The sequence below is a fragment of the Halictus rubicundus genome, chromosome 10 (assembly GCF_050948215.1).
Source record: "Halictus rubicundus isolate RS-2024b chromosome 10, iyHalRubi1_principal, whole genome shotgun sequence".
In the NCBI taxonomy this organism is placed as follows: Eukaryota; Metazoa; Arthropoda; class Insecta; order Hymenoptera; family Halictidae; genus Halictus; species Halictus rubicundus.
This window is the reverse complement of record NC_135158.1, coordinates 8,773,601-8,794,067: the sequence shown is the minus strand read 5'-3', so window position 1 is coordinate 8,794,067 and position 20,467 is coordinate 8,773,601. Positions and strand designations below refer to the sequence as shown.

Genomic DNA, 20,467 nt, shown 5'->3' with positions numbered 1-20,467 from the left:
ATTGAGTTCTAAAACTAAACGATTGCAAGAATCCCTCTAAATTAAATTACTATAAAAATTCGCAGTACAGATATAGGTCTTCAGCGCCAAAGGATAACAATCCTGTGCAATTGCTCCAAAATCAAAGCTTGTGGAGAGGGACCATTTCTTGCTGGCTCGTCTTTATCGAGGTGGGACGCGTTCTGTCGGCTTGGGAAAAGTCGTTGCACGCAGTGCTGCCAATCGCGAGCCGAAAGGAAATGGCCGAAGCCTGCAGAAGTCTCGGACGACCTCGCTATCGAGTTGCTTCCTGTTGCCGGGCATTGTTCAAGGCGGTTTCGGGGCGCATCCGCTCGCGGAGAAAGCGGTGCTCGCCTCGGAACGCGACGCGCCTTCTGTTGCGGCCGCTTCCGCCACCGAATGTGCGGTTTCCGGTGCGTGGCGCACGTACGATATCGACTGCGATACCACCGCCGGCCTCGCATATCGATAGTCAGTCGGAACTGGACTGTCGCGAGTGACGGTTGTGATCCATAGGCAGAGCTTTTCGCGATTGTTCTTTTTTTTTCTTCTGTTCGATCGTTCTTCACCTGCAATCGTTTCCTCTTTCTTGCATCCTCTACGAGCTTTCGATTTTTATCGATAGTTTTTACACATTTTCCATTTGTTCGTACGTTCTGACAGTTCCCAGTGAACCTGTTTCTACCTGCTATTGTCTGGGATAGTGATTGTGTTCTTTCGGACAGTTTTGGTACCTTGTGTCTTTCTTTTTTGGATTTATTTTTATTTTTAATCATCTTTCTTGTGATTATACGGTTCGAGGAATATTGTTGTTGATAAACGGTTTTATTTAAAAAGTCGATTTTTTGTTTATTTTGGTAAAATTTATTTGAAGGCTATTGGTTCATTTCGATCGTGCATTATTTTCAGATTACAATTGGTCAAGTTTAAGAATAATTGCCGGTATAAAATAGTGTTATTTATTTCGTATCACTTCCAGCTTCTTGTTGTGCAGTTCATATATATATATATATATATAATTTAATTAGATAGATGTTGGAGGAAATAGATAAAACATTATCTCCGACACGCCACAGGCCTAATTGAGATTTATCAACTTCCTCAACCGTTAAGTCCGCATAATAAATTTATCTTCGTTGTGCAAATCAACGGTGCCTAAAAGTGTCACAAAATTACAAGAACCGAACTGTATCGCTCAGTCAATTTTGTAAAAACAGATTTTCGTTCGCTGAAACAATTATACGCCCGGAAACAGATTAAAAGAAATTATTCTCCTCAAAAGTGCACTCGATTGAATCGATAAAAAGACATCTCTGTTCATTTTCGTAAACTGTTGTCGAACGATATACAATAAAGGGGAACAATATTTCTTACATAAAGCACGTCAGTGAATAAAATCATTTTAAATCACCCTTAAGATAAGGGTTGAAAGAAGGATCTCTCGAAGGAACGATCTCCTGAAAGAACGATTGCTCTCAAAGTTCTAATCGGTTTAAAACAGAAAGGGGGTTGGTTGTCTGGTAGAAATCGGGGGTTGAAAATCCGACATGGTGTCCTCGTCGCACACAGATCCCGATTGCACCCTGGGAATTTCCTGGCTGTATTCCCGCATTCCGGCCCGGCAGGCTGGAGTTATGAAATACCGAAGTGGAAACGCTCGAGCTGCTTCGAGAGGTGGTTTTGCATTTCAGTTTCTCGATCGAATTCCATCTTTCCTTTCTCTCTCTCTCTCTCCCTCTCTTTCTCTCTTTCTCTTTCCGTCTTGCATGGATATCAGTCTTCTTGCATCCCTCTCTTTCTCTTCCGCGGCTTTTGTTTCGCGGCTGACTCGGAGGAATTTCCCAGCTCGCGAGTTACTTTCCTTCCACGAGTTTTCATCCGTGACCCAAAGACTCCGTTTACGTTCCCCAAAACAACCGAATCTGTGTCTGACGTCGTCGTGCACTGACTCATAGGATTTAATTGTTATCCTTTGGAACCGAAGAGTTTCAAGCTAAAAATGTCTCACTGCTGCTCGATTTTTATTAAACCTGTTCTAGAGTTATCAGGGTGGCTAGATCACTAGACCATCTTAACGTGGAACAACCCTTTCATTTTTTAAAAATTCATATTTATTCTTTTGCACACAAATTCGAATTTCAAATGGTCCAGTGGCCTTTGGGTCACCCTGTTAGAATTCAGGTCTCAGAATCACTTATATTTTAAAATAACAATTTTATTATTATCCATTGTATATAGGCCCCACCATTTTCTAGAATTACTCTTTCGGTCTCTGGAGATATAAATTTTTGGAATCATTCAATAACTTACCACCGAAGGATCGAACAATCTTGTCCAGTCGAGCATTAATTATCGACGAGGAATTTTCGGTGAAAATTGGGTAATTTGATAGAAGCTTGGTCCCTGAATTGACCTGGTCCCACGGATCCTTTTCCAGATTCCTAGAAGCGGACCTCTCGGTTCAGTATGAAATAGGTTTTGGTCGGTCATGCTTTAAATAATTCAGATTTCTTAGATTAGTTTATAGACGAAGCATAATTTACGAACTCGAGGTCGGACATCGAAAGCGAAGACAGCAGAGTGTAGAAAGTTTGCTACGAATTGTATAATTTATTTGCGCTGTTAAAACTTTGAATTCGATCGAGAACAGTGAAGAGTATTTCCTAAGATTTATGAATTTATAAAAAAAAAAATGTATAAAAACCGCCTGAAATAAATCGAGTCTCAGAAGTTGTTTTTCCTTGATTTAGGAAATTTTCGAATATTATTAACGTGTGGCTCTCTTAATTGTTGCAGCACCAAGATCATCCAGTGCAGGTACCAACAATCTACCACCATTGACGTTCCATCAAGTTCATGGTGACAATATCAGACTCTGCAATGGCGGGACCATCGCCAGAAGACACGAAAGCTTCTGCAAGGGTGTCACGTTCAGTGCGAGACCTGTTCGAGTCGGTGAAAAGGTAACATTCGTTTATTCAGACCAGAGTCACCAACAATTAATTCAATTTTTCATAAACACAATTTAAAAAGTAGCCTGGGGGATAGGGAAAACGATCGTTTAGACATCCGTAACTATCTTAGTTTAGTTTAACTATTCGCGACCCTCTGTTTATATCCCGGGGCCCACTCATAGTTTATTCAAGGTCGTTCGCGCGGGCGACTCGCCTGCGACACCCCCACTCCGTAGGAAATCGTTAGGGGAGGGGATCTTTTCTTGATCCTCGCAGTGTCGCCAGATCGGGACTCGTTCCCCCACTCTAATTTCCACTTCCACCTTTTTCCCCTCAATTCGCGCTCCCTCCCCTCAACTGGCGACACCGGATCCTCGTCCTCCGCGCATTTTGTCAGAATCATTTCGACTGTGGATCTAGCAGTTTCCACGGGCAATATTCCTACCTAGTTTATTGCAAATAAATTCTTCATAGAACTTGTATCCGTGTCCTTCCCGTCGGGAGAAGGTCTTATACTGGCTACAGTGTTCAAAAGACGTAATCCTAAAAGAAATCTTTACTTTTCACTGAAGGATTTCGGAAAATCGCTGTTCCGAATAATTCAGAAAGTAGAATCGACCCGAAGATTCTTCCGCGCAAATGGCACATATACACTGGTGCGACGTTAAAAAAGATTTCATAAAAAGAGAGAGGCGTTCGGTAAAGAGTCTGCATCAGGTCTAATTACGAATTCCCGATCGCGTCAGAATAATTAATCGGCTCGAAGTACCGAAGTTGTTTTGTCCGACGATGGAAAGCGTTGCCGGAGAGAACGTCGCAAAAAACACCTCGCATTTTTCCGCGTTTCCTCGTTTCCCGCCTGTCGCCTGGCAAATCGTATACGCTAGAGCGGCGCTTAATTGTGAGAATCGGGTGACTCTTGTTCCACTCGACGACGCCGCCGCCGTCGTCGTCGTCGTCATTTGCATTCCCTGTCTAGTAAACCGTGGCCGACCCTGAAGAGGCCAGCCATCTCGCTCACGTGGGCCGACGGTTTAGCGTACATGTGGTTTCGTCGGCCGACAACCACTGTCCATACCCAACTTACTCGTCCGCGGATAGACTGCGTAGCAACCGGCGTGTGCCGCTCTCCTTTCATCTTCTCTCTCTCTCTCTCTCTCTCTCTCTCTCTCTCTCTCTCTCTCTTTCTAGCCTCCTCCCTCCTTCTCGCTCTCTCCCACCGATAGAGAATTGTCGAGAGAGCGTGGGCGAGGCATCCGAAGGTTCCTTGTGGATTTCACTAAACACCTTGGGATCAGATTTTCATCATCCGCGAGGAACGATCCCGATCGCCGATCTATCACCGTGGGCTTTTATTGGCATAACTTGGAAACTTACTTAGGCTCCCCCGACCTTTCGGGACCGACGGGTGGAGATACCACGTCGATTGTCTTCCGCAACGGCTTGAGGACTCTCTGCGAGTGCAAGTGCATCCGTTTTGCTCGATCGGAGACGGTTCCATGGGTTTGGCAAGTTTGCGAAGCAAGCTGTAAATCATTTTCGAAGCATTCGATAATTGTTCGTGGGTGTTACCAGCCGTTTGCATATTCAACAGATGCGAGACGATGATGGTCGTAATAGGGAATTATTGCGGATGTTTGTATACTTTCTACGCGTGGGAATACCGGTATTCCGAAATGTTACTTTTTGCTGGGATTGTGGGGCTCCGTTTGCTTCTATTTTTCCTCTTGACGGATTCTAATATTTTTAACTTAAAATCGTTGAGATTCCAAGGACGCATACGTGAGAAATTATTTAGCAAATTTATTTCTTCGGGTATATATTATTTTGAAAATATTGCTAAAAATGCGGGTAGCGCGTTCTTGTTAATTTTATAGAGAAGTGCGAAATAGTCGGTTTTAGCGTAAACGTAGTGTTAATGTATAGAAATAACGATAGAAATTTTATAAGAACACCGAGTACGATTTTTCCGTTCAGAAGAGAGCACTCTGATTAGAAACTCTTAAGTCAATTGCAATTTATTTTTATAAACCTTACGGCGATGACAATATAGCAGAAACAATAGAAGAATTTAGAACTCTTGTCGTATTATTTCCAACGTATCGAAGCCCATTATGGAGAGTTTTGTTTTGCTTCCAATTTGTTGTAAATTCGATGCGGTTTTTTTCAGAGGTGGGCACTCGGAGTTGGATGTGAGAATGATTAAGTCAGTTGTAATTTGTTTGGTTTAGGGATGAGAAAGCATCACGTCGACGAGAAAACAGTTTCCTCGGGAAGTTTCGTTGAAACCACCGATCCCATTGTCTCGAGTTCCAGTCTCTCCCTCGAATCGTCGACGAATCGGCCATTCGTGTCGTCCCGACGTTCCGTGGCCGGCCACCGGCCGTAAAAACAGCTGTTCCAAAAGACAAAGCCGCGGGTAAAGACATTCCGTTCTACGAAAAGGAACATTGTCCGACGTAAACCCGATATTTCGCAACCCGTTTCCCCACGGTGAACTATCGCCTTTGGGATTTCCGTCACGTTTCGTCCCGTGATGTATAACGTGGCCGAGCTTGGTAGCGAAAACAGCGTTTTTCAGCCGCGAAATCGCCAAAAGTTCGCGGCAGTATGTCGTCATCTCTCGAACACACAAACTCCGGGATTCCCCACTTTAAAAGTGATGAGGTCTCCACCGCGAAAAACTGCATTTCATTTCCGCCGAAATAGTTTATATATTTCCTCCGTGATTCGCATTGTTTTATCTTATTTATTTTATTTTAGATTCGAAAGTGATTGTTCTGAAAGTGTGTAATAATGTTCTTCCAGTGGAATTGTGGTAGTATTCATACGCGAGGAGAGACTGAGAAGGGGGAGCCCCGCTCGTTTCTCAGAAATATGATGATTGATTTAATTCCTCGACTCTGAGTCGACACCCATAGACCACCGGGCTCAAATTATGCAACGGCGCGATCAATATTCGCGTGACGCTGGTGTCTCGTTGCGGGACTCTCGTGATCGTTGGAAATTCACTTCTCTCTCTCTCTCTCTCTCTCTCTCTCTCTCTCTCTCTCTCTCTCTCTCTCTCTCTCGAAATGCCCGTCCATTCCTCACGATCTCGACCGATCGTTCAATGCAAAATCTCTTCTGAAAGTTCGCGATACGCTTCACCCCGTCGATTAGCTCTCACAATTTTAACAATTTCTCACTTTATTACGAATTGTACGACTTCGACTGGAAAACGTGACCAAAAGGAAGCCCACTGTTCCCTCAATTGAAAAGGAGAAGAACGAATTGTGATTCAATTCCGTATAACAAATGTTACCCGCCAACATCGAAGCATTCAATTTTGATTATAAGCGGCGAGGTCAGCAGGCGTTAGGTATACGAGAACGTTAGATTTCAGCTAAGGAGTTCTGGGAACGCGAGGTCAATGTGTTTAGGTAGCTCAAGTCCCCATTAGAAGAATTCTCATGGTGAATTTGTAGGCCACGGACGGGGGACCTAGAGAAGATTGTTCTGCTCTGTCAGCCATTAATCTCCTCAATTATTTTTTTCACCTCTGTCACCTTTAAACTCCAAGTTGAGTCCCTAACAAGAGAATCAAGTCTCGGAGAAGAAGCAAGTCAAAAAATGTCTAAAAGAAAATCGACTAACGAGAACTTCAATAGAAAAAGGTGGATCGATATTGATCTCAAAGAACTAGGTCAAGAAGGGAATTGTAAAAGAAAAGCTTGAATGTCTTCAGGGTCCATACAATCCAATTAAATCCAATTAAACTGGATCACCTGTACCGTCAGCATGTTCCGATCGTTTCCAATTATGTTCCGATTAAATTGACACGCGACATAGGGTTAGATATTAATGATGTTTCTCTCTCTGTCTGCCGGCAGGTCTGCATCAAATTCCTCGAGATCTCGGACAACTGGAGCGGAGTAATACGGTTCGGTTTCACGAGCAACGACCCGATCAACCTGAGGAACGGCCTGCCAAGGTACGCCTGTCCGGACCTGACGAACAAACCCGGTTACTGGGCGAAGGCTCTGGCCGAGAGGTTAGCCGAGAGGGACACGGTTCTGTTTTACTATGTCACGTCGGCCGGCGATGTGCATTTCGGCGTCAACGGCGAGGAAAAAGGGTTATTCTTCAGCGGCGTGGAGACCCGCGGCCCGTTGTGGGCTATCATCGACGTGTACGGTAACAGCACCGCTATCGAGTTCGTCGATCCGAACAGACAACACTTCAACAATATCAGAAGAGGCGCCGAGCATAGCAACGAGGACAACACGCAGCACAGCAGGCAGTCGGCCATGGAGTCGGTTGTCCCGACCATGCATAACTTGTCGATCCATGACGTCGATGTTGAACTACCCGCGCTCAGGTTTCAGCCTCCCGGTGTCGTCTTCAGGCAGTTACCCTTCCACCCGTGAGTAACTACTCTCTGTAATCCCTTTTGTCTCCTCGGCACAGGATTATCGGGATTTACGAGAACCGCTTTCGTGGCCTGCACCGGTGACTTAGACTGATTCCCGACGTTCTAGTCTAAATATTAACCCTTTACGCTGGATTGGCTATCCCAAAGAGCTACCGAAACAGCTCCCGTTTTTGCTATAATTACTTCTACAATTTTCTGTGTCATTCTATGTTAATATTAAACTGTCATCCTTTCAATCCCCTTGCAATCTTCAATTACTCATCTGGTTGTCAACTGATGTTCCTCAGAAATCACCCCTTACGTCAATGATTTTTAAACAACGTTCTTCAGAAATCTTCGGTACAGCCTGTATAGGGTTAGCCACCAAATTTCTCCACTTAACGTCTTCTAACCCCAATCATTATCAGTTATTAACACAACGTACAGTTATAATCGCTTCCCGTCACAGTATGTCGGTCAGCTGACGCCAGTGTCCTTCACACGTCCAGCTAATTCTAACCGGCGCCGGCTGTATCGAATACTAACAAGCTTTTCCCACGGGAGTCCATTACAATTGATTATCGTGTCCGCATTAATTGGCTGGCTGCTTCCGCGGGAAAGGGCTTTAGTAAACATTACAATTCCATCGAACACGAGACGAAGCTCTCTTCACCGAAAATCCTCAAGATCGTTCGTTTGGTCCCATTAGACTTTGCGCGTTTCACTGTCGAGTCGCCGTGCAGAACCCCGCCACCGGTTTTCCCGCTGCTCGTTCCGCAATGGACAGTCCGCTAATCGCTTCCTCGTTTCTGTTTCTCTTCAGGACTCGTGGCAGGAACATCTACTTCAGCAACCAGCAGTGCGTGGCAGCGCGCACCGACACGGAGTTCTGTCACGGTTATGTGTTCACGAGCCGGCCGTTGATGCTGGGCGAGCGTCTGGTCGTGCAGATCCTCTCGACAGAGCCGATGTACGTGGGTGCTCTAGCTTTGGGCCTGACCTCCTGCGATCCGGCCCGACTGACGGCGGAGGACCTGCCGGACGACAGCGATCTCCTTTTGGATCGTCCCGAGTACTGGGTGGTGTCGAAAGACGTGGCCTCGAATCCTCAGCCGGAGGACGAGATAGCGTTCACGGTGACTCATTTCGGCGAGGTGCAGATGAGCAAAAACGACGGTCCACCGAACGTGGTGATGCACGTGGACCAGAGCCTGCAGCTCTGGGCGTTCGTGGACGTCTACGGGAGCACTCAGATGGTGAGGATGTTGGCCAGCAAGCCGACGTCTCCACCCAGGTCGAGGCAGAGCAATCCTTCCCCGGCGACCATCGTCCCGCAGCAGCAAACACAGCAACAAACGCAGCAGCAACAACAACAACAACAACAGCAACAGCACTCGAACTTCAACAACGCCGCCACCGAGCTCTCCAGATTCTCCGAGATGGTTCAGTTCAAGCCTGCCGTGGGCGGCGGCACTGTCCTCGTGGTGAACTTGCCGCCACAGACTTTCCCTACCCCGTCTTCGACCACGCCACAGCCCACCTATGCCTCCGCCGTTCGCAGGAACCTTCATTCTTCGCATCATCCAACGACCGTAGTCGCGTCGTCCACTGCACATCCAGGATCTTCCAGGCAGTCGTCGCCACCTCTGACGGGTACCATGGCCAGCACAGGCTCCTCGACGTACGTGGAACCCGTCAACTATCAAAGTCTGGACGGCACGCTCACCTCGCAGGCGTCTTCGCACCTGCAACAATGGAGCGAAGGTCTCCAACCGACACCCGGTCAACCCAGCGAGTGCTCGATCTGCTACGAGAGAAGCATCGACAGCGTCCTGTACATGTGCGGCCACATGTGCATGTGTCATCCCTGCGCCATCCAACAGTGGTGCGGCAAAGGCGGCGGCCATTGTCCACTTTGTAGAGCGCCGATCAAGGACGTGATCCGTATCTACAGATCTTGAACGCAGGCGCGGGCTCTACGCGGAAGGAACAGTTCCAAGGGCTGATACGTCTGTCTCCCGATTTGTTGACTCCTCTGCGATTAGGCAAACGCTTCCGCCGTGATTGTTCCCGGCGTGACGCCGCGCCGGTTGCTTCTTGGTTCTCGGGTGTTCTCGTCTCCGAGAGGAAAAAAACTGAAACTCAGGACGCGTAGCAGGATACTCTTCAAAGACAAGCTCAACTACTTCTTCACTGCCGATATATCTTTCCTCCTCGTACCACCTACACCGGACACTGACGGACATCTGGCGCCGGGCGGCTTCTATCGATTGTTTCTTCTTTTTTCTTTCTTTCTTCCTTTAAATGGGATTGATTTGTTGGACGACACACGGTCAGCGGAGGTCGGCGACCGTTTTCTCCAGGATTGTTGGCGGTGATGATTGGGCGCGAAGCTGACGCCCGAGTGCTGGAACACTCTCGTCAATTACGATGTCAATAGGACGACAATGGAATTGCCTCCTCGCTGTTGTCGACTGCCAGCCGTTTTTTATGCCAACCTCCGAACGAGAACACGGAGGCATTCTTCTCCTGCCGCGGAGCCGAACCCGGCGGTCGTCGGCGATTCGCTGTCCTCGGTCGTGAGACACTGGTGTGAAGGATCCACTAACGCAGGACATACACATACACTCGGGACACTCTCACGTACATCGACACACGCAGCACAACAGTGACTATTTTCAGTTGAGCGACTACGGATCACGTAGGCCGGTGTGAGCTTTCCGATAAACCACGGGAGAGAGACTTAAAGAGTCGAGTGTGTCTGAGCGGGAGAGAAAGCGAGATATGAATGCGACGAAGAAAAGAGAGAGAGAGGGAGAGTAACATTGATCTGAGATATTTTCACAATCGATATATTATTATATATTATTGCTACCATCGCCAATTTACTATTACCGTTACTATTATTACGATTTACTACTGCTACTCTATTTCTCAGCCTTTAGTTATACGATTATTTTTATCATTTTTATTGATATTATTAATTATTCTACACGAATAGTGGTCATTATATTATTACTCTTCTAGAGGGTAGACGTTGCTAGGGCGAGCACGATTTGCTATCGTTGTGTTTTAGCTCTGGACTCTGTCGACAAAGAAAAAGAGAGTGAGAGAGAGAGAGAGAGAGAGAGAGAGAGAGAGAGAGAGAGAGAATTTCGGTGGAGTTCGATTGTTAGCGTGGCTCCTTTTTATTATTTAATGCGAACGTGTGATTAAGTAGGCCCACGAATCTTTGTGAGACGCCTAAGGCGTCCCGTAGATTAGACTCTTTCGGTTTCCGCTGTCTTCGATTCTGTTCTCGCAGACGAGATACTTGGCGCCGTCGAATTGAAACGACACGGAAGAGAAATTCGGAAAGAAAAACGAAAAAGAAAAAAAAACGGTAGTGGCTCGCGCGAGATTGCTCACACACAAGGTTATCGTATTTATTTGCCTAGATCAAATGTACAGTCTTATATTTTATATTCGAATTGTGTAACATAGACGGCGTAGGCGAGGAAACGAAAGGGATAACGGATGCTAGTGAAATTATTTATTGTTTAGGAAACGCGCGCGCAAAAGAGAATCCACGGGCAGACAATAATTGTTTCTTGAAAACCGATCATAGCCGGATAAATAATCACTGTGGCGTGCAAATGCGAAGAAGTGAGAAAGAAAGAAAAACAAAAAGTCCGCGCGTATCTCGTCTGCGATCGTCCTTTTTCCACTTTCGAGTTGCTCTCGCGGTCGGAGCGACCGTGTGCCGTACTTATGCGCGTGTCCTTCTCGTTTGTTACTTTCGACAATAACGCTTGGATATTAAATAAATTGTAAGCCGTTCGGCGAAAGCGCGGAGCCGACTCGTAGCCATGTATATCTTATATAATGACTACACAATAATCGTACGTATTACCAAAGAAAAGGCGCGACATTCTCCTCCCGCTCTGCGTACGTTCCATAGAACGCGAACGCGACGCACTTTTCCACGCAAGCCAGCCTTAAAGGACGATGGTTTTTGATACGTTTAGACTTAGCGTTACCGTTTCATAACCGAGCAGAATGTAACCGTTGGCTTGTCCAGGTCAAATCGCAACGCGTCGTACGCACGACAAGCACACATTCACAAACACTCGCGAAACAAACACGCTCACACAAGTTCATCTTATAGCCGCCGAATTCGCCTAAAGTTCCCCCCCTCCACGGAGTATGTGAAATCTCGCGTACCTATTACCATCACCGACGCGGCCCGCGACGAGACGCTGCTGTAGACCCAGACTCCATGTTGGATTCCTAACTGTATTAACCGTAAGAGTACAAGGCAAAGTTACTATGTTAGCTTGCGTAGCGTTTTAAGGGACAGCGACAAAGTTTAGAGGCTTTTATCAGTGTTAACGACTAAGATGAAATTATTTGAGGGGCTCTGAAGTCGAACGGTTTGCGTCCTTCCCGCAGGAAACGTTCTTCTAGTAAGCACGTCCACTCGATCCAGATGTTCCCATCGATGGATCTTGCTTCCAACGATGGGAGATATTTGCTCGATGCTATCTCGCGGAAGGGTTGCAACGCCGCTCGGCGACAAGGGTCTCCTCATTTGTTATGGACTAAAAACGATTTATAGAACCTGCTAGCGTCTCTTCGCGGCTGTTCACGGTGATGGTGGTGGTTCAGGCGCGAACGCCGTGGAGCCAAGTTGCGATCCGTCTGGACGAGTCGTCACTGCCCTATCGTAACGTGAAACAATCGAGACACGTCCGGCCGCGGAACGACCGACGGCGAGCTCGTTTCGCGGCCTGTCGACCCAACGAGGATCCGCTCTAAGATCACTTTATTTTCGTACAACAGCGAGACGTGCCAAGGCCGGCGACGTGTTTCTTCTTCCCGTTCACCGGCCCTCGAACGGCGATCCTGAGATCCGCCCGCGATCCTCAGGACGAAAAACGAGGAGACCACCACCCAGCGTTCTCGGGGCCGTGCCTTAATAAAACGTTCACACGACGCGTCTAAAGTCTGATCGCGCGGGACGTGTTGCTCGCCGAGAGAGCTTTCTCATCGATCGACGGGGAGATCGCCCTGGGCCGATGTTCGTCTCCTGATGCAATGCCTCCCCTCCGTCGAGCCTTGCCAGAGGCGTTCGTTCGCGCAATCCTTGTGAAGAAAACGGGGACAACGAGCAACCGATAGTTCGGGTAGATGTCTGCGAGCCCAGCTAAATCTACGCTAAATCGATCACCGATAATCGTCGAGTATTCCCGCTCGACCTGGTCCGCCTCCGATGCGTCTCTACGAGTCCTCTATCTTTTTTTTTTTTTTCGTTTTTCGTTTTCTCCTTTTTCGACAGGAATCGCGACGCAGCGAATTTCGATCCTTCCGATCCTCTTTGCAGTCTGTCGGGGAAAAAGCTCTCCGAGAGAGTCTTCTCAGTCGCTTTTTCGAACTTTTTAAGTTTGTTTCTTTTTCCTTTCTTCTTCTATCGATGGTAGTCTGATAGTGTATCGACGAGAGAAGAAACGCCGTAATCGCGTTCGCTTGGACTGCAAAGGGTTGATGAAATTAATCTTTTGCGAGTGGAAACACGCCGAGGGTGTACCGACGGGGCAAGCATCATTTGTGTTTTGAGAGTAAACGTTGCTAGCGCGACATAGTCATTAAGTCTGGTGGCACCGGACGATATCGTGTAAAAAATATAAATATGTTTGTATTTACGGTAATAGTGAAACTTATAGTATTAATTCTGTGAATTTTGTAAATCCAGATCATCGGACATTGGTGATTTTGTTGAAACCTGTCGAGTCACAAGCTTGTATAAAATATAAAAAGACTTTTTAACTGAGAAACAACGGACTCATTTCACTAACGTCGCTGATTTGATCGCGCCCAATCACAAATGATAGTACCTTGCGACCACGATCGATACCGATCCGTAGATCACCTGCCGAACTTCCTTCTGGCTTAACAAAAACGGAGGGATAAACGGAGCCGTTCATTTGCCAAATCGATTAACCCCGCAACATTCAATTTTTAAGCTCTCTCAATGTTTGTCAGTCGAGTTCTAACTGTTAAGGAAATTTTAACACCTCGCTTACGATTTTCTAATAGTCTTTTTAAAATGAGAGATCAACTGTTGAGAATTCTTCGATAAATTGTTCAGAAGCGACAGCGATTGATAATTCAAACAACTTTTTAGAGTTAATGTAGCGTAACAACTTGTTCCGAAATTACTATTTAAAAGAAAGTTAATGAGCTTCCTTTGCACACAGCTCATTGATGTTAACCCTCGCGCGTTAATCAGAGTGAGAATTCAGCCGCTTACCTTTTGCATACTGTAAAATAATTCATCGATTTAAAGTGTAAAGCAAAAATGGGCGTTATCGTAGGATTGTTCTATGCAAGTGTTGCGAGGGTTGATAAGTAGGCAAAGTGTTAGTTGGAAAAATTTAAGCGCCAATGAAGTTGTTTTGGCAGAAAATTGTAAGAAAGTTTGAAGAAAGGTGGTCAATCGATTTCGCCTGTGAGAGACTAAAGCTAAACGAAAGTTTCCCGTAAGTGGAACGCATCGCGAGACAGTCAAGATTGAAATTTTTCTATGATTTTCGTGGTTTCGCGGTGTCTGACCCTAATTATAGTTGCTCGTGCGCCAATTCCGGCGCTACGGTTCCAGTTTCACATACGGCGAGAGAAAAGAGCTGTCGAACAGATCTCCTGCGAACCGATCATCCGCTGAAGCAAACTCTTCGCGGCTCGAGGAAACGCTCGCGAGATATTCGCTGGAAAGGGAAACGAAGAGAAAGAGAGAGAGAGAGAGAGAGAGAGAGAGAGAGAGAGAGAGAAATTGAGTGAGAGAGAAAGTGTGTAAAATAGTGTTGAATCCCTCGAACGAACGAAAATCGTCGAGAAATTGGGACCGCTATGTTCCTATCGGTTCCCGAGGACACGAGGACGAAGCGACAGAGAGAGAAAGAGAGAGAGAGAGAGAGAGAGAACGAGAGAGAATAATGGATGCGCAATAAAGCAGTAGTAAAATCTCTAGTCCAGCGAGTGGCAGCTTTAACTTGCCTGCCAATCCAAAAAAGAAATGATGAGATAAGGAAGAATGATTTATAAGCAAGAGAAGAAGAGAGAGAGAAACAGAGGGTGGTATTTTAAAGAAAAAAGCGGTAAAGCGTGAGAGGGAGAGAGAGAGAGAGGACGCGAGAAAAAGAGAGAATGAGAGTGAGAGAGAGAGAGAGAGAGAGAGAGAGAGAGAGAGAGAGAGAGAAAGGTAGAAGAGAGATGAAAGATTTTATAAAGATACAAAGTTTTAAATGAAAAGAAAGCTAATTTGCAAATTATCGCGCGCGACAAGCGACGCGCTCGCGAGGCGCGCGCAAAATGGAGAAGAATCCTTTATTACACAAACGCTATTACCGATAGGAATTTATTGTAATCGCGTTCGACGTCGATGAGAGATTGTCAAGCGAAATTCCGGAGCCTGTTCTTCCCCCCTGCCTCACGCCCTATGTTTAAAAAGACAAGAAGGTTCGATTTTCGAAAAGACAAACGATTTTTCTACGAAGGGAATGGACGCAACCGGGAAACGTTAGGGCCCTTCCGATGGCGACCCTAACGGCGCGCGGACGCTCTCGTTGATGTCAACCCGAGATCATTGTCGTCTCCGTGTCAGCATCACCGTGTATCGATGTGTACCGATCGAACCGGCCACTTCCGGTGCCGGGTTTTAACGAGGTTTCAGCGGGTCGATTGTAACGAGCCCCTAAACCTCCCCGGCACCGGAAGCACCGACGTTTTTGCTTTTGTCAGTAATCGCTGTTCCACTTCCGCAGCCCTTTCACCGCGATTCTTTGTATTCCCCAAGTACGAAGTTGATCAGGGACCGTTGGCAGCCCGAGATTCCCTTTAAATCGATTGTCGTGCGAAGACGCCCCCTCCCCTCCCATCCCACTTGAGTCGTCTTTGTGCGTATTGTTCTGCGAATTTTTTTTTTTTTTTTTGGTCGTTTCGTATACCATTTGTTTTTTTGTTTCCTCCTCCTTTTTCTTTTCTTTTTTCGTTGTACTTCCATCGCTCGGGCGCGATACGCACAAAACACTAAAAACCGGTTGAAAACGTGCACGCGCGCGCGATGTCTCGGTGAAAAGTTTCTACAAGGGGTTGCGTAAAAGCGCGTCTCTCCATATCAAACCGTGCGTGGCTGTCCGTTAACGTCACAGTATAAACGATGCATAACGTGATGATCCCTGTCCCTACACCCTCCCCCATCAAATGTGAAAGAAGTCTATGTGCGATAAGAGTTCTCTCCGTGAAGCTAACTGTAAAGATGCCGATACAAATTTATACATATGTAATATAATTCATGCGGCCGTGTGCTGTTCTACAATAAAAAGCCTGTAATATCTATATAAAGCCGTCGGAGTCCTGGTTTCATTCACCAAACCCTGCGAAACTGTAGACGTTGATGGTACATGACTAATTAATTCCAAGGAAATTTCATTGCTAAGGTTTCTGTGGCTGTTCCATTTCACTTGTAATACAGTTTGAAGATTCGTAGAATTAGTACTGAAAATTTGAAACAGTTCAGCCGAATGATAAGATAACATTCGATAGCACACAATTTTATTTTATGATAAAGCTTATATAAAAATCAACTGCACACAGCTTAAATGAAAGTCCGCTGTACATAGACAAGAAAAAGTGTTACATGCTAGAATATTGTGTGGGAATGTGTTGAAACAAAAACTTAAAATAGTGTACAAATTCTGCAGAATTGAGCCAATAATTTAGTTTTTATCGCATAAAAATACAGCTGATACAGTGAAATTGATTCGTAGATAGAAAACGATAGGGTTAAGAATTTAAAAATAAATCGTTTAATTTATTTTGCTCGTTTAAGATTTAAATGTTTATAATATTATTATGTGGAAGTGGTTCTTTTGGTTCATTGGGGGTAGTTACCCCTGTTCCAAGGGCATTTTTGCAAGGTGTATCATTGGACGAGGTGGCCGAGAGGTTAAGGCGTTGGACTGCTAATCCAATGTGCTCTGCACGCGTGGGTTCGAATCCCATCCTCGTCGACTATTTTTTACATTGTAATAAATCATGATATTGAATCCATTATCATGAATTCTTTTGCGTAACACTCAGAATTATTCCATTCTTAAGTACAGTTATTAATTAAAACGTTGAACACCGTGGAGATCACCCACGATCAACTATACTTATCGTAAAATTAAAGCTATTAAATATAAATATTCTAGTGTCGCAATTAACCAAAATATAGTGCAAGATGAGGGCTTCGTTATTGAATAATTAATGTTACTGCTACGAGTGAAATAAAAGAGGCCCATGCGAAAAAATAAAAAAATTAATGTGAATCTCCAATACATTAAGTTACAGTAAGACATAACATACATGCCAACGACTGTTGAATTTGAAGAACTCTTTTATTCTAAAATATAATTTATTATATATAAATTATTTGCTATCCAGTCATTATAAAAATATTGTTTAACAAGCATAGACAATACAATAATATATTACATTTTCCTAGAATATAACACGGTGTGTATATTATTTTTCAAGACTGCAAATGCGCGATAAAAGTATGCTTCTGTGTTAATTGTACATTAGCGAAGGCACCATTTTCGTTTCTGAGGTATTAGACGTTCGAGATTACTGGCAGTGTGTAAATTAAGATAGCCCGTGTATCATCATTTTCAATCAAATGTTACGTGTAAATTATTTTTTGGTTTCAATTTAACGGACACGCGATATTTTCTTACTCTTGTCGTTTTCACTCGGTGGGGGTGGTCCTTTGGCGGCTTGATGCCGATTGTACACGCTAAAAATAATACACATATCGTATTTGAAATTGTTTATCACATCTGAATGAATGATTTGCAATACTTACTATTTATATGTTTCAGATCGAATGTAATCCATGACATGAGATATGCCCACTTGGAGTTGATCACCAATTGGTGTCACCCATGGGTTAAACTCCATTCTGAATACTGCTTTGTTACTCACTAAATCCAGATTACCTACAAAACCATTCTTAAGTAAGTATCAAACTCAATAAAATATAATAGGGCTGTACCTATTTCAGGAGGTAACACTGTCAATCGGTTTCCTTGGATATGTAGCTCCCTCAATCGTGCCAGTTCCCCAATTTCTTTTGGTAATTCTACTAAATCATTCTCCCTTAATACAAGCTAGAATAAAAATTTGAATAAGTGGTATATAAAACATATTTTATTTGTTACACTGACTCTTGGCTTACTATTTGTAGATTCTTTAACTGTCCAATCTCAGGTGGTAGATATTCAAAGTCATTGTCAGCCAAGTAGAGTGCCCTCAATGTTTCTACAAACAAAAATGATTCAATGTTACTCTTACAACAAGATTATTTCTAGAGTAAAAGCTTTTAATACTAACCCATCATGAAAAAGTTCCCAGGCAAATTTTGCTCATTAAGATTGTTATACGTTAAGTCTAGCACCTCCAACACTGGAAAGGCACCAAATCCTCGAGGAAGCACATCCAACCTGTTCATTCTACAAAATTGATCTAAGTAGTAATGCTAGTATCTTTGGATACGCTCGTGTGATGTTAAGGGCTTACCCAACATTGAGAATTCTTAACTTTGGCATCTGCGATAGGGAGATGGGAAGTTCGGTAATATGATTATTAAAAAGATTCAAAATCTCTAGATTGACCAAATTGGCAAGGCCTGGAGGTACAGCTGCAGATTAAAAATTTATAAAATGAAAACAATTGTTACCAAATTTTTATAAACATTCGGAATGCAAAGAATTACCTTGAATCTTATTGTGGCTCAAAGTCAATCTAGTTATATTGATCATGTTAACTGAAAAAAAAAAATAAAGATACAATAAGTATTTCTAAAATCTAAAAAAGTATATTGATCAACAGATACTGCCAATCCTGTTTAAGGCATTGATCAGTGATCGAGATATATTCATGACAGTATTCGCATCGTTTATCAATTTATAAGTAAAAACAATGAATTGTTGACATTGTCATCCATATTTCAAATTGTTATTATTCTTTGAAACAAATTGATGCGCATGCGTCGACACGCCCACCTCGTGGACAAGCGACAAATGGCCTCCTCGGATTTCCATCCGCTCCAAAAACCAGTCAAGACAAGTTGCCTAATTTGGCGATACAAGCGGGTAGCATGATGATATGGAAGACTCACGTAATCCGGACATCTCCTCGAACGACGAGATACCCTTGTCCGCGAGATCCAGCTCCGGATTTTGGATCTCGCGGGCTTCGTCGAGCACTTTCTTCGTCTTCGACATCTTCCCGGCTGGAATACACGAGACTGGTGCTTGATTCATTGCGCGCGCAATTGTACCAACACGTCAGTGAGCTTTAAATAAAGATGCGCGCACCTCCGGCGACTATGTTCACTTGCCGCACTTCTTTCATATTATCTATCGGCATGGATCTCACATTTACGTAGATCTCTCGTTCCGTGTAATTTTCTGCCGATAGATCCTACTTACCGTAGGAAATGATTTAGGGCGCCAGCGGCCAGTTACCGAACCAGAAATGCACAGCGCGTATATTTAAATCATGTTTGTACAGTATCATACGTTCTTCTGATACGGAAACTAATTTTCTGTGCTCAAGTTCTGTACATGTAGTTCATGTTGACTGTTCTATTTGGGCAGAGTTCCCTATATCCCTCTTCCCATCCCTAAAACGCACTCGCCATTCATACAGAGAATACAACTTATTTAACCTGAAAAATGGTATTCCAAGCACACAGAAATGTTCAGCAGAACTTTCTGCATCGATATCAAGCAAAAAACCCCGTAAAAATTCGCTCAGAAATGAAATATTTACTGAAATAGTGATGTTGTTTCGCAAAAGTGAATGGTGGCGCCATCTAGCGACGAAACCTGAAAACACCAATTCAGAAAATTTTGAATATCTCGGAAACCAGTGGTTCAAAATTGATGTTCTTGGCATCAAAATGCTCGTAGCGATAAAGCGCGTCGAACGTATATATCAGAATCCCATAATTACCCGCGGTTATGGTTTTTGCGACAATAGGCATTTCACGGGGACAGAAACGCCCTCGCCATCTAGCGGTAGAGCGCCCGAACTAAATCGTCTAAATAATTCGCGCCGCTGGTCACATTAAACGGCGGGAATCTATTTTAATCGTACTAAATATACAATTTCCCTTTCTTTGTGATAATATTCATGTCCCATTAAAATACTTATTCTGCCCTAAATTACCCATATTTTATGGTTTTCACAGCCTATGTACTTTCCCCATAACACTGGCGTTTTGCCGTTATAATTGATTCTTGCCGCGAATCCCGACCGCCAGTTCGATAAAAATTGAATCGCACATTAAAATAGTAAAAAGATTTATTTACTATAAAAAGGCGCTGACACCTGTACATACACAAGTCAAAAAAGAAAACAATATTTCATACTAAAACAATGTACAAGGACAAGTATAAACAAAGTGGAACAAAACCGTGTATAGGTTGTACAGAATGAATTCGCCCCTCGTGGCAGATCTCATTAAACGACAAAAAAAAAGTTTGTCAGAAAATATAACATGAGATCTAATTTTCATCTTCACCTTCGCCCGCGTCTGTCGAGTCCATGCCAACTTCTTCGTAATCTTTCTCCAATGCAGCTAAATCTTCTCTGGCCTCGTTGAATTCGCTTTCGTCCATGCTTTCGGCAACATACCTGAGCATAATTCAAATACGAGACAATCATCTTCATTGCTGTTCGAAAGATGAAAGTTACAACTATAAAAATCAGGGATGAAAATCTACCAATGAACGAATGCTCTTTTTCCGAACATCAAGTCGAACTTCCTGTTCAGCCTCGTCCAGGCCTCCGCAATCGCAGTTGTGTTTGCAAGCATCGCCATTGCTCTTTGCACTTTGGCCAGATCACCTCCTGGCACTACGGTTGGTGGCTGGTAATTGATACCGACCTGGAAATTAAATTGCTAAATTACAAAAGCTGTTCAAAACCACCTAAACAAATCTCCAAAAATGTTTCAAGATTCCCAAGAAATTGATCTGGTGCTAAAAATGATAATAAGCTTCGGAAGAAAAGTGGATACAAAAATCTGCCCCCT

The 20,467-nt window shown here is 44.2% G+C and overlaps 3 protein-coding genes and 1 non-coding gene across 8 annotated transcripts in view; 2 read left to right on the top strand and 2 right to left on the bottom strand.

Moving 5' to 3' along the window:
- Neur (E3 ubiquitin-protein ligase neur) overlaps positions 1–15,716 on the top strand; it is a 98,938-nt gene extending 83,222 nt beyond the window's left edge. For 3 of the 5 annotated variants that reach the window (XM_076795455.1, XM_076795452.1, XM_076795454.1), the window contains exons 2-4: positions 2,797–2,963; positions 6,827–7,359; positions 8,171–15,716. In XM_076795455.1, coding sequence (XP_076651570.1) covers positions 2,797–2,963; positions 6,827–7,359; positions 8,171–9,308 — 1,838 coding nt within the window. In that variant the 3' untranslated portion in view covers positions 9,309–15,716. Of the gene's footprint in view, positions 1–1,246; positions 1,675–2,796; positions 2,964–6,826; positions 7,360–8,170 lie in introns of those variants that run through there. The other 2 variants (XR_013082945.1, XM_076795453.1) reach the window with 2 other exon arrangements.
- A 458-nt stretch (positions 15,717–16,174) lies between these two features.
- On the bottom strand, positions 16,175–18,780 carry Ics (ras suppressor protein 1). Its single transcript, XM_076795426.1, has 8 exons — positions 18,545–18,780; positions 18,140–18,190; positions 17,944–18,064; positions 17,758–17,876; positions 17,603–17,685; positions 17,420–17,534; positions 17,231–17,363; positions 16,175–17,161 (listed from the first exon to the last, which is right to left on the bottom strand). The coding sequence occupies exons 1-8, from the start codon at positions 18,687–18,689 to the stop codon at positions 17,077–17,079; spliced, it is 852 nt and encodes a 283-aa protein (XP_076651541.1). The 5' UTR covers positions 18,690–18,780; the 3' UTR covers positions 16,175–17,076.
- Trnas-gcu (transfer RNA serine (anticodon GCU)) lies at positions 16,313–16,394 on the top strand. Its single transcript has one exon. It is a non-coding gene; the product is annotated as a tRNA-Ser (tRNA).
- A 936-nt stretch (positions 18,781–19,716) lies between the features above and the next one.
- LOC143357788 (tubulin alpha-1 chain) overlaps positions 19,717–20,467 on the bottom strand; it is a 40,059-nt gene continuing 39,308 nt past the window's right edge. The window contains exons 4-5 of the mRNA XM_076794406.1: positions 20,157–20,320; positions 19,717–20,067 (exon numbers count right to left, since the gene is read on the bottom strand). Coding sequence (XP_076650521.1) covers positions 19,938–20,067; positions 20,157–20,320 — 294 coding nt within the window. The 3' untranslated portion in view covers positions 19,717–19,937. The remainder of the gene's footprint in view (positions 20,068–20,156; positions 20,321–20,467) is intronic.

What these genes read in the sequence shown, in the direction of transcription:
- Ics (XM_076795426.1), bottom strand. Translation starts at nt 18,689, where the DNA reads ATGAATCAAGCACCAGTCTCGTGTATTCCAGCCGGGAAGATGTCGAAG. An exon ending in AGTTAAAGAATCTACAAATA is followed by an intron (nt 17,535 to 17,602) that starts GTAAGCCAAGAG and finishes TTTTTATTCTAG; the next exon opens with CTTGTATTAAGGGAGAATGA. An exon ending in CGATCTGAAACATATAAATA is followed by an intron (nt 17,162 to 17,230) that starts GTAAGTATTGCA and finishes TATTATTTTTAG; the next exon opens with CGTGTACAATCGGCATCAAG.